The sequence below is a fragment of the Miscanthus floridulus genome, chromosome 3, assembly GCF_019320115.1.
Source record: "Miscanthus floridulus cultivar M001 chromosome 3, ASM1932011v1, whole genome shotgun sequence".
Taxonomy (NCBI): Eukaryota; Viridiplantae; Streptophyta; class Magnoliopsida; order Poales; family Poaceae; genus Miscanthus; species Miscanthus floridulus.
In genome coordinates, this window is record NC_089582.1 from 151,290,473 (window position 1) to 151,312,086 (window position 21,614).

The 21,614-nt window shown below is 47.2% G+C and overlaps 2 protein-coding genes and 1 pseudogene across 2 annotated transcripts; 2 read left to right on the plus strand and 1 right to left on the minus strand.

Moving 5' to 3' along the window:
• Positions 1–4,909: 4,909 nt before the first annotated feature.
• LOC136547556 (probable pectinesterase/pectinesterase inhibitor 21) lies at positions 4,910–6,759 on the minus strand (annotated as a pseudogene).
• Positions 6,760–8,089: 1,330 nt separating this feature from the next.
• LOC136544711 (uncharacterized) lies at positions 8,090–13,830 on the plus strand. The gene is made up of 10 exons (XM_066536776.1): positions 8,090–8,165; positions 8,637–8,785; positions 9,136–9,235; positions 10,202–10,405; positions 12,577–12,626; positions 12,697–12,879; positions 12,970–13,040; positions 13,197–13,252; positions 13,404–13,479; positions 13,657–13,830. Exons 6-10 carry the CDS (start codon positions 12,711–12,713, stop codon positions 13,828–13,830), a joined length of 546 nt encoding a protein of 181 aa, XP_066392873.1. The 5' UTR covers positions 8,090–8,165; positions 8,637–8,785; positions 9,136–9,235; positions 10,202–10,405; positions 12,577–12,626; positions 12,697–12,710.
• Positions 13,831–17,525: 3,695 nt separating this feature from the next.
• On the plus strand, positions 17,526–19,803 carry LOC136547557 (COBRA-like protein 7). The gene has a single exon (XM_066539500.1). The coding sequence runs from the start codon at positions 17,680–17,682 to the stop codon at positions 19,693–19,695; it is 2,016 nt and encodes a 671-aa protein (XP_066395597.1). The 5' UTR covers positions 17,526–17,679; the 3' UTR covers positions 19,696–19,803.
• The last annotated feature ends 1,811 nt before the right edge of the window (positions 19,804–21,614 follow it).

A 21,614-nucleotide genomic window follows, 5' to 3' on the forward strand; every position in this document is an offset into this window, starting at 1 on the left:
GGGCGGACACGCTGGCCAAGGCGGCTCACAGCGCACTGGCCGTCGTCCGTGGTGGTCGCGGCCGCAACCAGCAGCAGCAGGTCTCCAACACTGGGGGCGGCTATCGCTCCCTAGCACTGTTCTACAACCCATGGACAGGCACCGTGCAGCTCTGGCCGTGTTCGCTAGGCGGTCCGGGGACGCCGTTTCAACCTCCGCCGGCTGCTTTCACTGCTGTTCCTCAGCCACAACAGCAGTACATGCAGCAGCCGTACGTTCAGCAGCCGTACACCCTCGGACCTCCTCCAGGGTTCGGGTACGGAGGACCATCGCTGCCACAGCAGCAGCAGCAGTGGACGCCCATGCAGGGCGCGTCCTGGGACCCGTCCCGCCCTCGTCAGCAACTTCAACACCATGACGCTGACGCCCCCTTCATCAGCCGAGTGGTACGTTGACTCCGACGCCGGTGCCCATATGGTCAACAACGCTGGTATTCTTTCTACCTTTCACCATCCTTCGTCATCTAGTCCTTCATCTATCATTGTTGGTAACGGAGCTTCGCTTCCCGTTACATCTATTGGGTCACACTCATTCTCCACCACACGACGTCCTCTTGTTCTTTCTGATGTTTTAGTGTCACCAAACATTATTAAGAATTTGATTTCCGTACGTCGTTTCACCACTGATAATAATTGTTCCATTGAGTTTGACCCGTTTGGCCTCTCTGTGAAGGACCTTCAGACACGGAGCATGATCACCAGGTGCAATAGCACGGGTGACCTCTACCCGTTCTTCCCAGCACCATCCAGCACTCCCACTGCCCTCGCTGCCACCGCGCTCATCCAACACCCTCTGGCATCGTCGCCTTGGTCATCTCGGACATGAGGCTCTTTCCAAACTTATTAGTTCCAATGCTATTTCATGTAATAAGCGCCATATTGATCATGTTTGTCATGCATGTCAGCTAGGTCGCCATGTGCGCCTACCTTTTAGTGTGTCACACTCTCACTGCTGCACATCCGTTCGATTTAATACATTGTGATCTTTGGACTTCTCCAGTTGTTAGTGTGTCAGGCTATAAATATTATTTAGTCATTCTTGATGACTGCGCTCATTACACCTGGACGTTCCCATTACGCCTCAAGTCCTGATACTTTCAGTGTCCTTTCTAACTTTTTCTCATATGTGCGCACGCAGTTCGACTCCACCATCAAGGCAGTTCAGTGCGACAACGGCCAGCGAGTTTGACCACTCCTCAGCCCGCACGTTCTTCCTCACTCATGGAGTCGTCTTCTGGATGTCATGCCCATACACCTCTTAGTAGAACGGACGTGCCAAGCGCACCCTTCACACCATGAACAACATCGTGCGATCCCTTCTGTTTTAGGCCAGCCTTCCTCCGGCTTATTGGGCTGACTCACTCCACACTGCCACCTACCTTCTCAATCGTCACCCCACCAAAACCCTAGCCGGCCGCACCCCTTTCTTCGCTCTTTACGGCACATAGCCTTCCTACACTCACCTTCGAGTTTTCGGCTGTGCCTGCTATCCTAACCTCTCTTCCACAGCTCCACATAAATTATCACCTCGCTCCTCCTTGTGTGTTTTCCTCGGGTACTCATCCGATCATAAAGGATATCAATGTCTCGATCTTCATTCCAATCGGATCATTGTCTCCCGTCATGTTGTATTCGACGAGACTTTGTTTCTGTTCTCCGAGATGTCCACCACCCCCCAGGATCCAAACACACTTGCATTTTTAGATGATGCTGATGATTCCTCTTCGCCTTTGTGGCCAAGAGCTGTGCCTATAGGTACTCGTCTCCCTGGCGGCATGGATGCCGCACCTGGGACCCCTGGCGCCCCTACCACCGGTGCTGCTGCCCCTGCGGGTCCGACTAGTGTTGCTGCCCCTACGGACTCAGCGCCCTAGATGTCCGGTGCTACCATGGCCCCCTCAGCTGGCGCCCCTACCAACGGTTCGGCTGGTGCTGCTGCCCCTGTGGACTCAGCGTCCCAGGTTGTTGCCAGCGGCGCCACCGGCCGCACCACCACGACGACCACGGAGGTGATCGTTCCTGTCACTAATGCGCACATCATGCGCACCTGTGGCAAGGACGGTTTTCGGCAACCCATGGATCGCCCAAATCTCCACATGACGACTTCGTCTACCACTCCAGTACCTTCGTCCGTCCGTGCCGCTCTTTCAGATCCGGCCTAGCGTCTTGCTATGCAGGCCGAGTTCGATGCCTTACAGGCAAACGACACCTGGACCTTGGTGCCTCGCCCTCCTGGCGTCAACCTTGTCACCGGCAAGTGGGTCTTTCGTCACAAGTTCAAGTCAGATGGCTCTCTTGACCGCTACAAAGCCCGGTAGGGTGCTTCGCGGTTTCACACAGCGTCCGGCATTGATTATGATGAGACATTCAGTCCTAGTTGTCAAGCCAGCGACCATCCGGATGGTACTCACTTTGGCACTGTCTCGCTCCTGGCCGATTCACCAGCTTGATGTGAAGAATGCATTTCTCCATGGCACTTTGACTGAGACAGTCTACTACGCATAGCCAACTAGGTTTGTTGACTCTTCCAAGCCCAATTATGTCTGTCGCCTGAACAAGTCACTCTATGGGTTGAAGCAAGCTCCTCGCACCTAGCACAGTCGCTTCGCCTCTCACATTACCTCACTCGGGTTTGTCGAGGCCAAGTCTGACACGTCGCTGTTCATCTACTGTCAAGGTGCTGACATGGCTTTTCTTTTACTCTATGTTGATGATATTGTTCTCACTGCGTCGTCTCCGAGTCTCCTCCATCGGATTATCACAGCACTTCGTTAGGAATTCTCCATGACAGACATGGGGCCTCTTCACCATTTTCTAGGTGTCAGTGTTCAGCGCAGAGGTGACAGTTTATTTCTCTCTCAGAGACAGTACATGCTGGACATTCTAGACCGCACCGGTATGAGTCACTGCAAGCCGAGCAGCACTCCTGTGGACACTCACTCCAAGCTTTCTGTTGATGGTGTTTTCAGTCGCTGATCCGAGTCAGTATCGTAGTCTTGCTGGGGCTCTTCAGTAGCTCCCCTTCACCAGACCAGACATTGCGTATGCTGTTCAGCAGGTCTGCCTGTACATGCATGACCCACGGGAACCTCATTTGAGCGCTCTGAAGCGCATTCTTCCGGTACCTTCACGGTACATTGGATCTCGGTCTACACCTCCACCGGACCTCTCCAGTTGATCTCACTGTCTACACCGATGCAGATTGGGCGGGCTGTCCTGACACATGCAAATCCACCTCGGGTTATGCGGTGTTTCTCGGGGACAATCTCATCTCCTGGTCGTCCAAGCGTCAGCCTACAGTGTCTCGGTCCAGTGCAGAGGCGGAGTATCGAGCAGTCGCGAATGGAGTCGCCGAAGCCTGCTGGTTGCGCCAACTTCTGATAGAGCTTCGCTGCCCACTCCGTCGTGCTACAGTGGTCTACTGCGATAATATCAGCGCCGTTTACCTCTCCACCAACCCAGGTTCAGCATCAGCGAACCAAGCATATTGAGATCGACCTGCACTTCGTTAGAGAACGAGTCGCCCTCGGTGAAGTCCGCGTCCTGCACTGTTCCCACTTCGTCCCAGTACGCTCGACATCTTCACCAAGGGTTTGCCGACGTCCGTGTTCACGGAGTTTAGGTCCAGTCTCAATGTTCGCGGTGCTCCCAGTTTAGACTGCGGGGGAGTATTGGAATGTAATATGGCGTGTGGGCCTGCCTAGCCCCCCACAATGCCTATATATGTAAACGCTGATCCAACATAGTAATTATTGAGTATTCCCTAATCCTACTCTTTCACAAGCGCAGCTACAGTAAAAACCTATAGGAACTTGGTTCCTTTGTTCTTCCTATGTTTTTTCCGTGATCCAAACAAGGCTGTAGAGAATAATATGCATGTCAAGAACTAATTTTGTAAAGAGCCAATAACAAGTAGTAGCTAATAATCATGCATTGCATTTCATGTTGTGGCTATGGTACCCTCACAATTAACACTTAACAAGTTACACTCACTCAAAAATGATAAGTTATTTATCCAAGATGTAATACGATCAACAAGATCTCAATTTAAAATTTACAATGTTACATCACAAAGTAAGAGTTCTCTAACTAATACAATTTTTTTAAATCATGAGTTCCTCCATGTCTTAGTCTAAGAAGAGAAACTATCGAATATTATATTCTAAACATCGGATAACCTGCATAGAATTTGTAGATAATCCATATCCACTGGATTTGTCAATTCCATATCATATCCCATACCTTGACAAGTTTAAGGACTAAAATGATGCACTTTGTGAGTATAGAAAGACATGGCACACTCATACAAGTTTGATGACCGGTCATGTATCGTAGGCCTTGTTTAGTTTCTCCCCTAAAGTTTACTCTCTATCCCATCGAATGTTTGGACACATGCATGGAGTATTAAATATAGACTAAAAATAACTAATTGCACAGTTTGGGACTAATTTACGAGACGAATCTTTTAAGCCTAATTAGTCCATGATTTGACAATGTGGTGCTATAGTAATACATGTGCTAATAACGGATTAATTAGGCTTAATAAATTCGTCTCACGGATTACTGACAGATTCTGTAATTTGTTTTTTTTATTAATATCGAACACCCCATACGACAACCCCCATATAACACCCCAAAACTTTATACCTTGAATTTAAACAAGGCCTTACTCTTATATTTATTTATTTGTGACCGTAGGAACTACGTAGCTTGGGTATACTCACTAGCGTATCGTATATGTAATAAAGTTGCTGAGTTGGAATCATGTATATATATATATATATATAATAGAAGTGTCGAACGAATATTATATATAATTGACAAAACAAACAAAAAAAGACTGGGAAATGAAATACTACAGTACAGTGAACATATTAGTGGGCTGGGCCGGGGGTCACTCGCTCAAGCACTGCACAAGCAGAAGCACAAACAAAGGGTCTAGTGCCAACGGATGCATGCTTGCCATTGCTAGGTGATGGTAGTGATCCTGCATGATCAGATCACTGATCAGTGCGTCCTGCCTTGTTGCTCCTGCGGCAGCAATCCCGGGATGAATGGCACCCCGAACTTGGGGATGAACTGCTGGCCCTGGATGAAGGTCTCCACGGTGAACTCCTTCTGCGCCTCCTCGTAGGTGACGGTCTTGATGCCTCCCCACTTGGCGCGCTTGCTCATGTCGGCGCCGGCGCCGCGGTTGTCCACCTCCGCGTAGAAGAGCGTCTCGAGCCCAAAGTCGCCGTTCCACTCGAGCCATCCCTTGGGGTCGATGAACCCTCCGATGTCGTTCTGGATGTAGAGCGTCCGGGAGTACTCCTTCCAGGGGCGGGCCAGGTAGGTGGGGATCTTCCCGCCGGCGTCCGCCTTGAAGTCCGGGTGCGGCTCGATGGTGCAGTTGTGCAGCACGGTGCCGCCGACGGAGCGCTTGTCCCGCCGCCCCTGCGCCGTGATGATGTTGGCCTGGTTCGCCATGGGCTTCCGCGGCTGGATGAGGCAGTTCTGCAGCACCACCTGGGAGTTGCCGAAGATGAAGTCGATTGTGCCGGTGACACGGCAGTCGCGGAAGAACTGCCGCTGCGCGTGCGTGTACAGCGTGTCCTGGTAGCCGTCGAAGGTGCACTGGTAGAAGACCGCCTGGTCGCTCTGCACGCGCAGCGCCACGGCCTGGTGGTTCTCGGCGCCCGCCGTGTTCTCCACCCGGATGTCCCGCATGAAGAAGCCGTTGCCGATGGCCTCCATGGTGGCCGTGTCCTTGGTAGGTCAGGTTCATCTTGAAGTTCTTGTTCCCCGTGATGATGGTCTTCTCGGCGCCGTCGCCGATGAAGGCCACGTTCGTCTGGGGCCGCGCCACGGACACGTACTCCTTGTACGTGCCGGCCTTCACGTACACCACGTACAGGGACGGGTTCTTGGGCGGCACCTTGGCCAGCGCCTCCTTGATCGTCTTCACGTCGCCGCTGCCGTCCGCCGCCACCGTCACGTTGGGCTTGAAGTCCGGCGACCCGGCGGGGCTGGCGGCGGCCAGGAGCCGCTGCCTGCCGGGGTCGGCCTCCGACACCCAGCTGGGCGTGACCTCGCCGTCGCCTCCCAGCAGGCGGCGGCCGATGCTGAGCCCGCCCAGCGTGTCGGAGAACTGGTCCACGACGGCCAGGATGTCCTCCGTCAGCTCCTGCGACGCGTTGAGCGCGTTCTTCATCTTGACGGCGGCCTCGGTGGAGGTGGCGTTCATGAAGCCGTCGAGGCAGGTGTCCTGGTACGTGAGCGCGGCGCTGAGCCATGTCTTGAGGTCGTCCACGGCCTTCTTGAAGTTGGTCATCTCGAAGCCGCCCAGCTTGTCGAAGGAGGACTTGAGGTCGTCGATGGCGTACTCCAGCAGCTCATTGCAGTCCTTGAGCGCGCCCGACGTGCGCTGGTCGTTCTTGAGCTCGTTCAGCGTCGCCGACTCGCTGATGGCCTTGTGGATCTTGTCGGAGGTGACGCCGAAGATGACCTTGGCCAGGTCCGACGGCGAGCTGGCGTTGCCGGCCGCCTTGGACAGCTCCGCCTCGCACGTCTGCTTGTAGTCCGTCGGCTGGCAGAAGGCCTTCACCGACTTGACGGACATGGACAGGTTCTCATCGCCCTCGCCCTTGCTGGAGTTGCCCTTGAAGGACACCACGCACACGGCGGCGACCACCGCCACAACCAGGACGGTCGACGCGCCGATGATAGCACCTTTGCTCATTTTGATGTAATTTGATTGGACGATGGAATGAAGAAGAAACAAACTAACTAATTTAATTAAAGGCTGCATGTGTATGCGTAGATCGATCGATCGAGCTAGTAACTGGGGAAGGGAGGGATGGCCGCGACCTCTTATAGTTATAGCCAGCGAGGCGAAGACCATGGCTGGCCGGCCGTTGATTGGTTCCATGCATGCGGATACGGGAGGAGACGACGACCAAGGCGCCGAGGTGAACGCACAGCCTCACGACACAATTGACGGTCCTTGCATTGCATATGCCAAGCAGCGTCAAACCACACAATCATTTCGTTTCAAAAAAAATGAAAAAAGCGTCGTGAAACCACCATGCAATAGCACGATGATTCTCTCACAACTATATAAAGAGTAAAAGGTAGGTCAACTTTTCGTGCGACAAAATTCTTCGGGTCGTCGGTCTGCTGAACCTACGATCTCCGCCCCGCGCGATTAGCTACGTAACGCTCGCCCTGCGTCGAGGTGTTCTCCAATTTGTTTTCTTCCTCACCCGGCGTGCGTCACACGGTTCTCTCCCTCACTCTCCAGTTTTCCTTTCTCTCACTAAAGAACGTTACGATCGCCGGATCAGAAAAAAAAGAAAGAAAGTCACGATCGCCCTATAGCAATAGCCGGTCTCAACTCGGCAAGGCCGCATGATTGCCTCACCTTGCTCAGGGACTGTTTTTTCATTACACGGGACAGGATAGGAGGAGGCAGAGGAAAGTGAAACTCCCGCCACGATGCCGACCACGATCAGCTCACCCACCGTCGCCATTGACGCCGACCGCCGAACACCAGGAGGCAGACGAGTGCGAAGAGGACGACCTCCAGCCTGCTATGGCCTAGGGAGAGGCGATATCCACCTGCTCATCGTCGGCCTCAACCGTCAAGGATGGCGTCATCCCATCGCTGCCAGTGACGCGGTCGCTCCCTAACGTACACGACGCCAGCCACGACGTCGAACCGACCGCCGGACGCCTAGGAGGCGGACGAGTGCGAAGAGGCCACACGACGCCATCAACGCCGACCGCCAGACACCAGGAGGCTGGACGAGTGCGAAGAGGCCCTCGGCGCTGCCTTTTCCCTACCGCGAACTGCTTTATCAGGTATTCAGGTGTGGTTTATGATTTCATCCTATTCTGAATGACTTTTTTTGCTTCAACTTTCCCTACACATCGAATGATTTGATGTTAATCAGATAAGCATGAGAAACACTACCATAAGATGGTCGCTGCATATTTGAGATCATGCAAATTTTGTTTAATCATGTTCCTGCTCTAATGCTGAAAAGGTTGTGTGAACGAGGTGCTATTAGGAACCTGCTTATATGACTGCATCCTACCGCGCCTTGCATCATTTCAGGGTTGCGCCTCCCAAGGTCGGCTAATCAGGTATTCCTTCATTGATCGTAGAAGTCATATTCTTCATGTATTGATAGCTAGATGCAACCATATAAATATCAGTAGATGAGGTGATTATTGAACCATTGCACGACGCCCTTGCCTTTTTTTTATCAACGCCCTTGCCTGTTGCCTCCAAACAAAAAACAGGAATATACAGTCAATTGATTAGTGTGGCTCTAAACATTTCCCTTCACCTCTTACGGTCCTAGCTAATTTTGCATGCCAAGTAAATAAGTAGACATTTTGTTATTATGTTTATAGATTATAGATGCACCTCGCATGTACTAGCAACCAGCCTTCACTGAAAAAGGATGCAACAACACCTTTGCCATATAAATTTGACTCAACCCAACAACTTACTTTCTGACCAAACTGAAACTTTGTAATTTCAATCCCTGTAATTTTGCTAAGTTTGTTTGGGATTCATGCTAGCTAAAGTTTCAATCCCTGTAATTTCAGTCAAGAAAATTCATATGGCAGCAAGATCTTATTTCAGTGTGAGAACGTGTGTTGAAGAGCTAGCATCACTGCCCGTCGCTCACCTCTATCGCGTGCTACTGTCGCCCAGCCCAATGCACGTCGCCTACAACACTTCAGGCTATCCTAAGGTCAGTCCTAGGTGTTGCTTGAGTGCCCTACTGTTCATGATATGGCATTTCAAGATTGTTTTCACTCCTGCCTATTGTTCAGGTCCGGCAATTGTAAGCGAAGTGGTTTGATTGTCGATTTTCAGATTCAAAATCATCGAATGTTATGATGAGTTACTAATTTCTTTTTTGTCTCATGAACTGATGGATCAGTTACAAGTCTGACTGGTTTTCTGCCATCGATTTATTGATTTTGAGCTGTCCTCTCCTGTCAATTTATTAATTTTGTTTGGCTTCTTTTTCTTTAACACAATCTATCTATTTAATCAATGCCTCCATTCACTGTTCACTGTCCGACAATTGGTATGTAGAGGCACAAACAAAACAAAATAAAAAGGAGGAAAAGGATCTCAATTCAGTGTAGATTTAGGCGCACGTGCTCTACTAATGCTTGACTGGGGCAAACAATAGGTCAGTCCAAATTTATGCTTTTCTGAACCTAATAATTCTGATTTGCCGCTGAATGTTATTTTTTCATCTATTTAGGTTGAATGTTTTTTTTTTGTCTATTCAATAAGTAGCTTCACCATTCATCTGCTAACAATGGGAAGGGAGTGTTGTGTGTTTGTTGACACATGTGTATTCATATTTGAATCATTCAGGGTTCAGATAGCACTATACTGAAAGATTATTAATTGAATTTTTTTAGTCCCGGGTAGGTGATGGGATGATTTTGTTCCTTGTTGCAGATTGACTCAGATAACCAAGTAACTGGACCATGTAATTTCTTTTTCTTCTCCATCCTAAAATGACAGAACCATATATATCTAATTTTTTCTACTTTCTTCAATGAAAACCTGAAGGTATTACTAAAAAGTTTGTCTTAGATTGCTTTTTTATTTTGGAGGTTCTTGCTTAACCCCTTATCCTATGACGCATGCATGCTGTCATATTATTGTTAGCAACACAATTACTCTATCTTTGGAAAATCAAGTCACAGGGGATGTGGCCACAGCCCAACACCTAGGATGTAGGTTAGCTTTTTTTTTTGTCTGACCATCTAGATTATACGTAGAATATTGCTGGTGCAAATTTTGTCAAGTTCCACACACATGTTTATGATAAAAAAAAGCATAGGTAATCTTTTTAAACCATAGTTCTAAGCAACTAAATTAAATATACTCAGTTTAAGGAGAAGGTTCTGGTTTTTTGTTGTCTCAAAAGTAATAACATAATTTAAGGTAAAGTTTTCAGGCATTGCTCACCGAGGGCTACCAGTTCAAGTTAAATCATGCCGCCCTATATGCAAATAACTAATAATTTTCCATTTGTGAATTCATTGTTTCTGAGCTTGATTTCCAGTCTGATAAATATGTTTGCACTCTATTTTTACATAGAAGAATTATCTGATTTATCACTTTCTGATTCTTTTTGCAGAATCATGCAGTCAGATTTATGGACTTTAGAAACAATTTATCCAGTCTTCAATAGAAGCAATGGCATCTAGAGCTGGATTACAGATAGGCTTGGTCTGAGAAAAGAAGTTGCTCCAACTATTCAGGATTTTGATGCAGACTCCATAGCACTTCCATGGCATTTGATACAAATTTCAGTGAACAACTTATTAATCACAGACCACAGGTAGGCATCTCTTCTCATCTATCCATCTTGACCATTTTAGATCCAATTTGATTAACTTGCCCTCATATAAATGCTTCCATTAGCAGTTTGTACAATCTAAAATATGATGTAATACATGCATTTTGTCCATCCTTTTATGACCAAATATTTGGTATGGGAAAGTTTTACATTTCTGGTAGTGAGGCTAAATGATACAACAACAACAACAACAACAACAACAACAAAGCCTTTAAGTCCCAAACAAGTTGGGGTAGGCTAGAGTTGAAACCCAGCAGAAACAATCAAGGTTCAGGCACGTGAATAGTTATTTTCCATGCACTCCTATCTAAGGCTAAGTCTTTAGGTATATTCCATCCTTTCAAGTCTCCTTTTATTGCCTCTACCCAAGTCAACTTTGGTCTTCCTCTGCCCCTCTTCACGTTACTATCCTGGCTTAGGATTCCACTACGCACCGGTGCCTCTGAAGGTCTTCATTGGACATGTTCAAACCATCTCAACCGGTGTTGAACAAGCTTTTCTTCAATTAGTGCTACCCCTAATCTATCACGCATATCATCGTTCTGAACTCGATCACTTCTTGTATGACCGCAAATCCAACGCAACATATGTATTTCCGCGACACTTATCTGTTGAACATGTCATCTTTTTGTAGGCCAACATTCTACACCATACAACATAGCAGGTCTAATCGTCGTCCTATAAAACTTGCCTTGTAGCTTCTGTAGTACCCTTTTGTCACATAGGACACCAATACTTGGTGCAACTTCATCCACCCTGCTTTGATTCTATGACTAACATCTTCATCAATATCCACGTCTCTCTGTAGCATTGATCCTAAATATCGAAAGGTGTCCTTCCTAGGCACTACTTGACCTTCTAAACTAATATCTTTCTCCTCCCTAGTAGTAGTGCCGAAGTCATATCTTATATACTCAGTTTTAGTTCTACTGAGTCTAAAATCTTTAGACTCCAAAGTCTCACGCTATAACTTCAGTTTCTAATTCACTCCTGTCCGGTTTTCATCAACTAGCACTACATCGTCCGCGAAAAGCATACACTAAGGGATGTCCCCTTGTATGTCCCTTGTGACCTCATCCATCACTAAGGCAAATAGATAAGAGCTCAAAGCTAACCCTTGATGTGGTCCTATCCGAATCCAGAAGTCATCCGCGTCTCTATCACTTGTTCGAACACTAGCCACAACATTATTGTACATGTCCTTAACGAGCCCGACGTACTTCGTTGGGACTTTATATTTGTCCAAAGCCCACCACATAACATTCCTTGGTATTTTATCATAAGCCTTCTCCAAGTCAATAAAAACCATGTGTAGGTCCTTATTTTTCTTCCTATACCGCTCCATAACTTGTCTTATTAAGAAAATGGCTTCCATGGTTGACCTTCCGGACATGAAACCAAATTGGTTCATAGAGACCCGCGTTATTGCTCTCAAGCGATGCTCGATAACTCTCTCCCATAGCTTCATAGTATGGCTCATCAACTTAATTCCTTGGTAATTAGTACAACTTTGAATATCCCCTTTATTCTTGTAGATCGGTACCAATATACTTCTCCACTCATCAGGTATCTTGTTCGATCGAAAAATATGGTTGAACAGCTTGGTTAGTCATACTATAGCTATATCCCTGAGGCATCTCCACACCTCGATTGGGATACCATCCGGTCCCATCGCCTTACCTCCTTTCATCCTTTTCAATTCCTCTCTGACTTCATATTCTTGGATTCTCCACACAAAGCGCCTATTGGTGTCATCAAAAGAGTCATCCAACTGAAAGGTTGTGTCCGTATTCTCACCATTGAACAATTTATCAAAATACTCTTGCCATCGATGTCGGATCTCATCCTCCTTCACCAACTGCTAATGGAAGCATTTATATGAGGCTGAATGATAATATTTCTAAATACTTACTGTTCATTATTTTGGTTGATATGGGAGGAAACACATATTAGTGAAATTTGTTGCATTTACATTTGGTGTTCAACTGATGTTACTGGTGGTTAATGGCTTTTGTGATATATTTCTTGTTTTAGTTTTGCGTACAGGCACATTATGCCAATAGTGCACTACCACTGGTTTCCATTGGGAATAGATTACCTAGCTACTGAGTTATTAGTAACTCTTCTTGGTCTCGACACTTACTACTTTGCAGCTTTGGAACTCAATGGACCCCAACTTGTAGAAAGCAGGATATTGGAAGAGGTTAGTATTGACTTGTTTTGTTTATTTATTAGATTCTTTTCTTACCTCACTGAGTTAAAGTTGTGTGAAGGCAGAGCTGAAGTAATGGAGTCATATCAGCAAAGTGTAAAAGAGAGGTGTGCCCTTATTAAGGATATGCACATGAACTGGTCAAGTGCTAGAGTGCTTTCTGATTCTATGGAGAAGATCCCTAACAATGAGCTTATATCATTGATTGCAAGATTTCAGAATTACATTATCTTCTGTGATACAGGTTAATTCATGAGTTGATTGATATATAGCTCTATTATGGAGTCAAATCATAAAAATTGGATTGTATCAATTCTTTTTTGTTTCTTTGAAGATGGTCAAAGGGTTCTAAAGTACGACTTGGATACCAAGATCACCTCAAACATTCAGTTTTCTAACTATGAGGTACTTGGATTGCCATATTGGTTTGTTTGCAATCTCGAGAGAGTATCAACCAGTGAGCTGCTGATTCCTTGTTAAGCATAGAAATTGACTAAAGTGATGATAGAAGCCTACTTTCCATTGTTCTGACATTTCCATGTTGTTTCTTTGAATTGGCAGGGGGCATTCATCTGGTCAATTTCAAGAGCATGTACATCAAGTAGACCTGCTTCCTGGTAATTGTCGGATTGCCTATTTTCTTCTTATAGTATATGCTTATAGTGTTGAAAATGAATTGTTGATAGTAGCTATTACATTTGTGTGATGTTTGTTTGCAATAGCTGGATCCGTGATTCTACTATCATTTCATCATTGTTCAACATGCAGGACTAAAGCACATGAAACTTGTTACCTCAGAGAAAATGATGCCTTTTGGTACAAATTACCTATTCTCTCTACATTTGTTTCTTGACAACTTTTGTGCCTTGAGGTTTCAAAACTATTAATTTGACAGTGGAAGTTACAATAGGAGCAATAGAGGTATATGTATTTATACACTGCAAGTCTACAACTGCGAAAACAAAAAACTCTTAAGCGTCAAATGAGAATTCCTCTTGAACTTATCTATGCATGGTGCCAGCTCCGCGAGGAGCATGTCGACGTGGAACTGCTGATGGTGAACCGCGGGGACGACGCGAGGGGCCTGGTGGTGGCGAAGCACGTGCACCTGTGGTTGCGGCTGGAGTGCGAGGCCGAAATTGGGTTGCTAGGCTGTGGTTCTTGCCACCATGGAGCGCCAAATCTGGAGCCTTGAGGATAGTGGAGGCCTTCGCGCCTCGCCGGTGGCCGGTCAATTCGAAATTCGTTTAGGTAGTTTGGTTAGGTTGTGTTCTTTTTCATTCCTTGCGAAATTCGTGTTGTCTGGAGCATGGGGCAAGGTTGCTATGTGCTCTAATCTTGTGTGGACCTTTTTCCCCTTCGATTTTATGAATTATCAAGGCTATCCATATAGTTGTGGCGTATTAAGAATTGTCTAGGCTATCCATGCAAAATGAGATGTACTTTGATCAGCTTCATAGCAAGTGGTGATTTTGAGTAGTTAGTACCTTCCTGCCGGATATATTTTAATTTACCTGGGCAGTTGGGAAACAACAAAGAACACATGAATACTCTTACATTGAGTTACTAACTGCAGATACTAATGAAAACTGATAACTCAAAGAGATGGTTAGTTCTAAAAGGTCGAGGAATCAATTAATCTTGTTATGGTGATATGAACTTTCATGTGCGTATGCACAAATGTACGATACTATAAATGCATATCTTAATGATTGCAAACCGTCAATGAGAATTTTAGCTATGCACAAAATTCAATTTGTAATATTGAAATTCCGAATATCACACTCGCATTATCGTTTTTTAACAATACAACACATTCGTGCTCAAATTATCATGGCATTATTTGTTCCCATTGCAATACACGGAAATGTTTATACAGTAGAGTTTGGGAGCCTGCGACGACACGCTCTTCGTGACTGTATTAATTTTATGAACTTTATTTTTTGGATTAAGTGTCACTTTTAACGTCGGTATTTAATTTTATAGTATTATTATCCTATCATGCGATACGTGTATTTTTAATACAAAAATTTAGCTGTTCCGTAGCAACGCACGGGCACAAACCTAGTATATAATAATTACTACTATCCGTCATCTTAATAATACTCCTATGTATACGTTTTCATTCTCCCGCAAGTATATATTATGTCCTTTGGTAGACGCTAGCTGCACAGCCAATATATAGTACACTGTTTGGTATACGGCCTAATAAGTAAATGCACACGCTCGGACACGCAATCCTAGGTATGGATGAATATGGATCGGATACGGATATCACCGATATTACATTTGTTTTTATATTTCTGTCCGGATTCAGATTCGAATACGGATAGTGTCAACTATGTCGGATAGGATACGATTGGATATCGACATTATAAATATGCGATTTGAGTATTCGGATACGGATACGGTATCGGATGTTGGATATCCGGACTCGGATACGGACAGATCTCAACCCCTCTAAACGAATTCGATTTCGAATACGGTCGGAAAATATCCGTACCGTTTTCATCCCTGATCCTAAGGCTGTCTCAAACACGAGATCCATTGCGGAACTTAAATTTAAAATGGGGTCTCCAACACAATATCTATAGTCTTCAACAGAGTACCTATATGAAAAACTCATTTTAGTTGCCAGGAGAGGCATAACCTAAATCTGAGTATCCTCTCTCCTGAAGACCTATTTACAGAAAAGGTTATCTTTTGGGTCTTATTGTTGGAGAAGACAAAAATGGATATTGAACCATTTGCCTGTAGCGCTATCCAAATGACGAATGAATCTTGTATTTTGGGTCACGGTTGTTGGAGACAGTCTAAGCATACGTGTTGTGCCACTCTGACTCTACACAAAACATTAGCCTTTGGTTTCACCAGTGTCCATCTTCTCTGCTCTTCACATAAATGGACGAGGACGACAATGCTGAGAAATCCATCTATCACTCACTCACTGAATGCACGAGCGTACAAATAGAACACACAAGTTAGGGATAAGTGAGAAGCTATTTCTTTCCTCATTGTTGAGTATAAAATAGTACTTTCTCCATTCCAAAATTATAAGTCGTTCTAGCTTTTAGTACGTAACTAGATATTATGTTTAGGTATATAGTAAAAGCTATGTATGTGAAAAGCCGGAACGACTTAAAATTCGGAATGGAAGAGTACAATAATGGTTTTTGTCCATGGCTCTACATTTATAAGGTGGGCAGATAGGTGGCATGATGCTTTACTGACGCTTGTCCACTATTTTGTTTGGCTCCCATATGTTTTCATGTGATTCGCAGAATCGTATAGGAATTTTATACGAATCAGTCTATTTTCACAAAGACAACGCAAGAAACATAAAAAAATTCTCGCATTACAACCTGTGCCTATATATTTGACCAGACAGATTACATTGATTCATCCATATTAAATATTTCGTAAAGCAGATCAGGGTGAGTCACCCGAATTAAATACTTCACAACAGGCAAATCAGAAAGTTTTTTGGTGTAATTGGACCCAGGAATGAAAAAAAAAACGATTTACTTGAGCCTAGCCTAAGGAGGCTTGGAGTGATTAAATCATAAAAAATAATTTCCTTTTTACTCCTCTCGACTATTCTCGAAGTTTGGCTTTCCTCATCTATCTATAAATAAAAATGGGATGAAGAGTAACAAATGTGGCAAATGGTCTCCAAATTAGGGAGATCCGTACAAAGTGATCAAAGTCATGTTCCAAAACTATACTTGACAAACCATAACGATAACCTCCATTTTGTTGGTTCAGATGGGTTTTGTTGGGGCAAGCATATTCAATTAAATTTGTCTGCAAGCTTAAACAACAAGAAAGTAATATTACCAACTAGATCATAAATACTTAATTGTGCTAAAAAATCACGGAATCATTATTTTGAACAAATTGATGTGCTCCACATCAAATGATAAAAATACTTTCGAGGATGGAATGTGTGCCTTCTATATGTCGTTATTTAAACCAATATAGCATATGTATGACAGTTGTAACAAAAAGACCACATTTGTGTTGAATTGAGATTTTTTTTTCTTTTGTGTTGAGGTGATTCATGATAACATCACATCATAAGTACTTTCATGTTGTAACATCTGGGCGCTCACCTAGTTATAAAGTACTTCATCCCTTCTAAATTATGAGTTGTTTTAGCTTTTCTAGATACGTAACTTTTACTTTGTGTCTAGACATAATGTATATCTAGGTACCTAACAAAAACTATGTACCTAGAAACTTGGAATAGAGGGAGTAACTAATTTCTCATAGCTACTCCTTTCGTCTTAAAAAGAATGAAAGTCTTCTTTACGAGGAATCAAACAATTTTAAATTTAATTAGCTTATAAAAAATAGCATCAACATTTATACCTTTATAAATTCTCATCTCCAGTAGCAGAGTAGGTCTCCACTCTCCAGCACCAAGAGGAGCAGACTATGGGCCGTGCTTTCACCGGAAACGGGTCCATCAAGGCTGGAAGTATGGGCCGCGCGTTGCGGCTTAAAGAGACTGGGCCCATGACTGTTTCTGCCGTCCAGTCCACTCAGCGAGAGAGATTGAGAGAAGCCATGAGAGCAACATTTAGCAGGTCATACGTCATCCTCCTCTGCCTGGTCCTGGTGCCTGCTCTGCTGCCCCTCATCGATCAGCTTTGAAAATTGAGTTGAAGCAGAAGAAGAGAGAGCAACCTTGGTCGCAGACTGGTTCCTACACTTGCTGACGGCACCTGCTTAGAACTATCTATCGCCGGCGAAAATTGCCGTCCCACTCTTACCATTTTTATTTTGACAAGATCAACAGAGCCTCCTTGTTCCTGTGCCTGCATAGAGAGAGAGTCCGTACGTAATCGTCACGCACGCGCTAAGGCTTCCTTTTCGCTTCGTCTTCGTCTTCGTCTTGGTGTGCTTGGACGGACTTGATCATCCTCCGACGATTCGTCGCTACGATGACTCGATCCACCCCACCACCACCACCCAAAGCAGCCAATTCCGAGTCCGCGCGCGCTTGCTTCTGTGCCAGCCCCGGCCGGCGCTTGCTTCAGCCATGGCCATGGCGATGCCCGTCGTGCGCATCGCCCAAACCTTCATCTTCCTTGCGCTCCTCGCGCACACCGCCTCGGCACAGCTGGCGGCGCCCGCGCCGGCGCCAGACGCCGGCTGCAACGGCATCTTCCTCAGCTACACGCTGCAGGGCCGCGACCAGATCAGGCCTCACGTCGCCGAGCGGAACTCCCAGCCCTACTCCTTCCGCGCCAGCGCCACCGTCGTCAACTCCGGCACCCGCCCGCTCCGCTCCTGGGCGCTGCGGATCACGTTCGTGCACGGCGAGATCCTCGTCCGCGTCGACGGCGCCGTGCTCACCTCGGGCGCCGACCTGCCCTACAACACCACGGCGGGGGACGCCGGCAGGCCCACGTCCTTCACAGGGTACCCGCAGACGGACCTCCTCACCCCGATCGCCACGGCCGGGGACCCCGCCAAGACACAGGCCACGGTCAACCTCGTCGGCACGCTCTTCGCCGGGCCCAAGCCCTACGACCCGCTCCCATCCTTTCTCTCGCTCGCCGACCCCTCCTACACCTGCCCGCCGGCCACCAACGCCACGTCGCCGACGAGCCTCACCACCTGCTGCGTGCTCACGCCCGCGGCGGCGGCGGCCGGGGCCGACGACGACAGCGCCACCGATCCGGCGAGAGACTTCCTCCCGCGCCGCACCGGCGACCTGGTCATCACCTACGACGTGCTCCAGACGCACGAGACCACCTACCTGGCGCTCGTCACGCTGGAGAACGACGCGCCGCTAGGCCGCCTCGACGGCTGGCAGCTGTCGTGGCGGTGGCAGCGCGGGGAGTTCATCAGCACCATGCGAGGCGCCTACCCTCGGGAGTTCGACACCGCCGGCTGCCTCTACGGTCCCCAGGGCCAGTACTACAAGGACCTCGACTTCTCCAAGGTGCTCAACTGCGACCGCACGCCCGTCGTCCACGACCTGCCGCCGTCGCTGGCTAACGACGACGACATCGGCCGGATCAACCACTGCTGCCGGAACGGCACCATCCTGCCCAAGTCCATGGACGTCGCGCAGTCCAAGTCGGCGTTCCAGATGGAGGTCTACAAGATGCCGCCCGACCTCAACCGGACCAAGCTCTACCCGCCGACAGGATTCAACGTCACCGGCTCGTCGCCGCTCAACCCGGAGTACGCGTGCGAGCCGCCCATCCCGGTGAGCCCGTCGGAGTACCCGGACCCCAGCGGGCTCGCGTCGACCACGGTGGCCGTGGCGACGTGGCAGGTGGTGTGCAACATCACCACGTCGACCAAGAAGCCGCCCAGGTGCTGCGTGTCCTTCTCCGCCTTCTACAACGAGTCGGTGGTCCCCTGCCGGACGTGCGCGTGCGGCTGCCCCTCGTCCGCGACCCAACCGGCCGTGTCGGCGACCTGCAGCACCACGGCGCCGGCGATGCTGCTGCCGCCGCAGGCGCTGCTCATGCCGTTCGACCGGCGGGCCAATGAGGCGCTCGATTGGGCGGACCAGAAGCACCTCGGCGTGCCCAACCCCATGCCCTGCGGCGACTTCTGTGGCGTCAGCATCAACTGGCACGTCGCCACCGACTTCACCGGCGGGTGGAGCGCGCGGCTGACGCTCTTCAACTGGGACGGCACGGACATGCCGGACTGGTTCACGGCCATCGTCATGGACAGGGCGTACGACGGGTTCGACCAGGCATACTCCTTCAACGCCACGCGCGTCGGGAACAGCACCATCTTTGTCAAGGGCTTCCAAGGCTCCAACTTCCTGCTCGGGGAGAGGAACATGAGCGGCGTGGATTACCCGGTGCCCGGGAAGCTGCAGTCCGTCTTCTCCTTCACGAAGAAGACGACCCCCGGCATCGACATCATCGCAGGCGACGGCTTCCCGTCCAAGGTCTTCTTCAACGGCGACGAGTGCGCCATGCCGTTGAGGATCCCGAGCCTGGGGACCAGGGCTGGTGGTCTCGTCGTCCCTGTGCAATTGTGTTTATTGCTTGTTTCCACTTTCCTGTTATTGCTGCTACAGTAACTTTTGTTCATCATCGCTTATCGTCTATGTAATTTTTTATTTATATTATTCTTTTCGTTGTTAAAATTGCCTATTATATATCGTGAATTCATTCGTGACGCACTTTTGTTTGTTGCAAACAACTACAGGATTATATATTTTCTCCTCTTCATTCAAGCACATTGCGCAGAGATTTTCTACAGTGTTTTTTTTGAAACCTCACTCGAGCTATAATTCTTAACATCTCCAAAATCTCAGGTGCTTGAAATTTTGTTGTGGTTCGAGCAACGTGTAATTTTGTTACTGTTTAGCTATAGAAAAATATAGCTTTATTAAAAAAAAACATTGTGAATTGTCTTTTTGAAGAACTGAACTGAGATGTACCAACAACACATCGCCAGAAAGAATAGCTCTGTTAAATACCAGAATAAATCTAGAAAAAAACCGTCGCCCGAAAGAATAGCTTTGTTTCCAGCAAGAACCGTCGCCTAAAAGAATCGCCTGAAAGAATAGCCCATTAAATACTGGAATAAATCCAGGAAAATCCGTCGCCTAAAAGTGTATACAGAAAAAAAAAACATGTTGCCTAAAAGAATAGCTCCGTTAAATACTAGAATAAATCCATAAAAACCCGTCGCCTAAAAGAACAGCTGGTATCCAGAAAAACAAAACACTGAAAGAATGACTTGTATCCAGAAAAACTGGTCGCCTCGAAGAATAGCTTTGTACATGTCACCTGAAAGAATAGCTCCGTTACATATTAAAATAAATCTAGAAAAATACGACCACGCGTGACAAATTTTTTAATTAGAATTCAATTGTGGAATAGCCTTCTGAACTTAATTAACTATTTGAATGGAATTTTACCTTCTTTTTATCTCCCTCTCTTATATGAGGGCTTATCCCCCATACCATATATTTATATATGGAGTGTATTTGATATATAAATTGATTTAAATAGAAAATCTTAAAAAACTCTGGAATTATCCCACATTAGAGGACTTAGGTCCCATTTGGATTTTGGATACCTAGGGATTTTTAAGAATCCAGATAAAAAAAAAAGAATCCTAGAATCCCTTTCAAACACCATATGATTCTAGGGAATTATGACACATCAGAGGTTATTTTAATCCAGAATCCGGATTTTAGAATCTCATCCAAAGGTGACCTTAAATCCGAGTGTAAGTTTCGTCACAAGAAACCCAACCAACTGAGCTATGCTCTGTTTGCGTGAGTTGCTCCTTTTAGTTGTAGACTAGTTGATTGTGTAAGATTGTTGCTTGAAATTTTCTGAAAATTAAGGTACCTTAATACAGCAACTCTGAATATTTCTTCATTGTTTTGCAAAATCCCATTGTTTCCTCCTGATCCTAAATCCTAACAAACCAATGTGCGATCACTATGTATACGAAATTCCTGATCTAATAGTATCCATCTCCTTCACCGGATCAAGGACCGGCGGGGCGGCGCGGCGCCGGATCAGGAGGGCAGACGATGTGGGCGCCGCGACGTCGACCGCTGGGACCGGGGCCCGGCTACCTTCTCCTACGACACGGTGCGCGGCGAGTGGACGCACCATGGCGACTGGAACCTGCCTTTCCACGACCAGGCGCACTACGACCGCGACCTGGCCGCATGGATTGGCCTCCACTTCCACATTCAACATAGTAGAGACGACGACTTGGACACGGACGGCTACCTCTGCTGCTGCGACGTTCCGCCGCTGGCGCTGGGTCCGGGCAGGCGCAAGAGCAAGAAGCACAAGCCAGCGCCGCCGCCGCACTGGAAGCTCCGCAAGGAGAAGCTGCTCGTCGTGGACATAGAGCGGCACATTGATGCGAAGCTCGTGCCTATGGGTGGCGGCGGCGGCAAATTCTGCTTAGTCGAGATCCTGACGCGCGAGGGGGTCGACAGGAAAGGATGCCTCGGCGACGGAGACA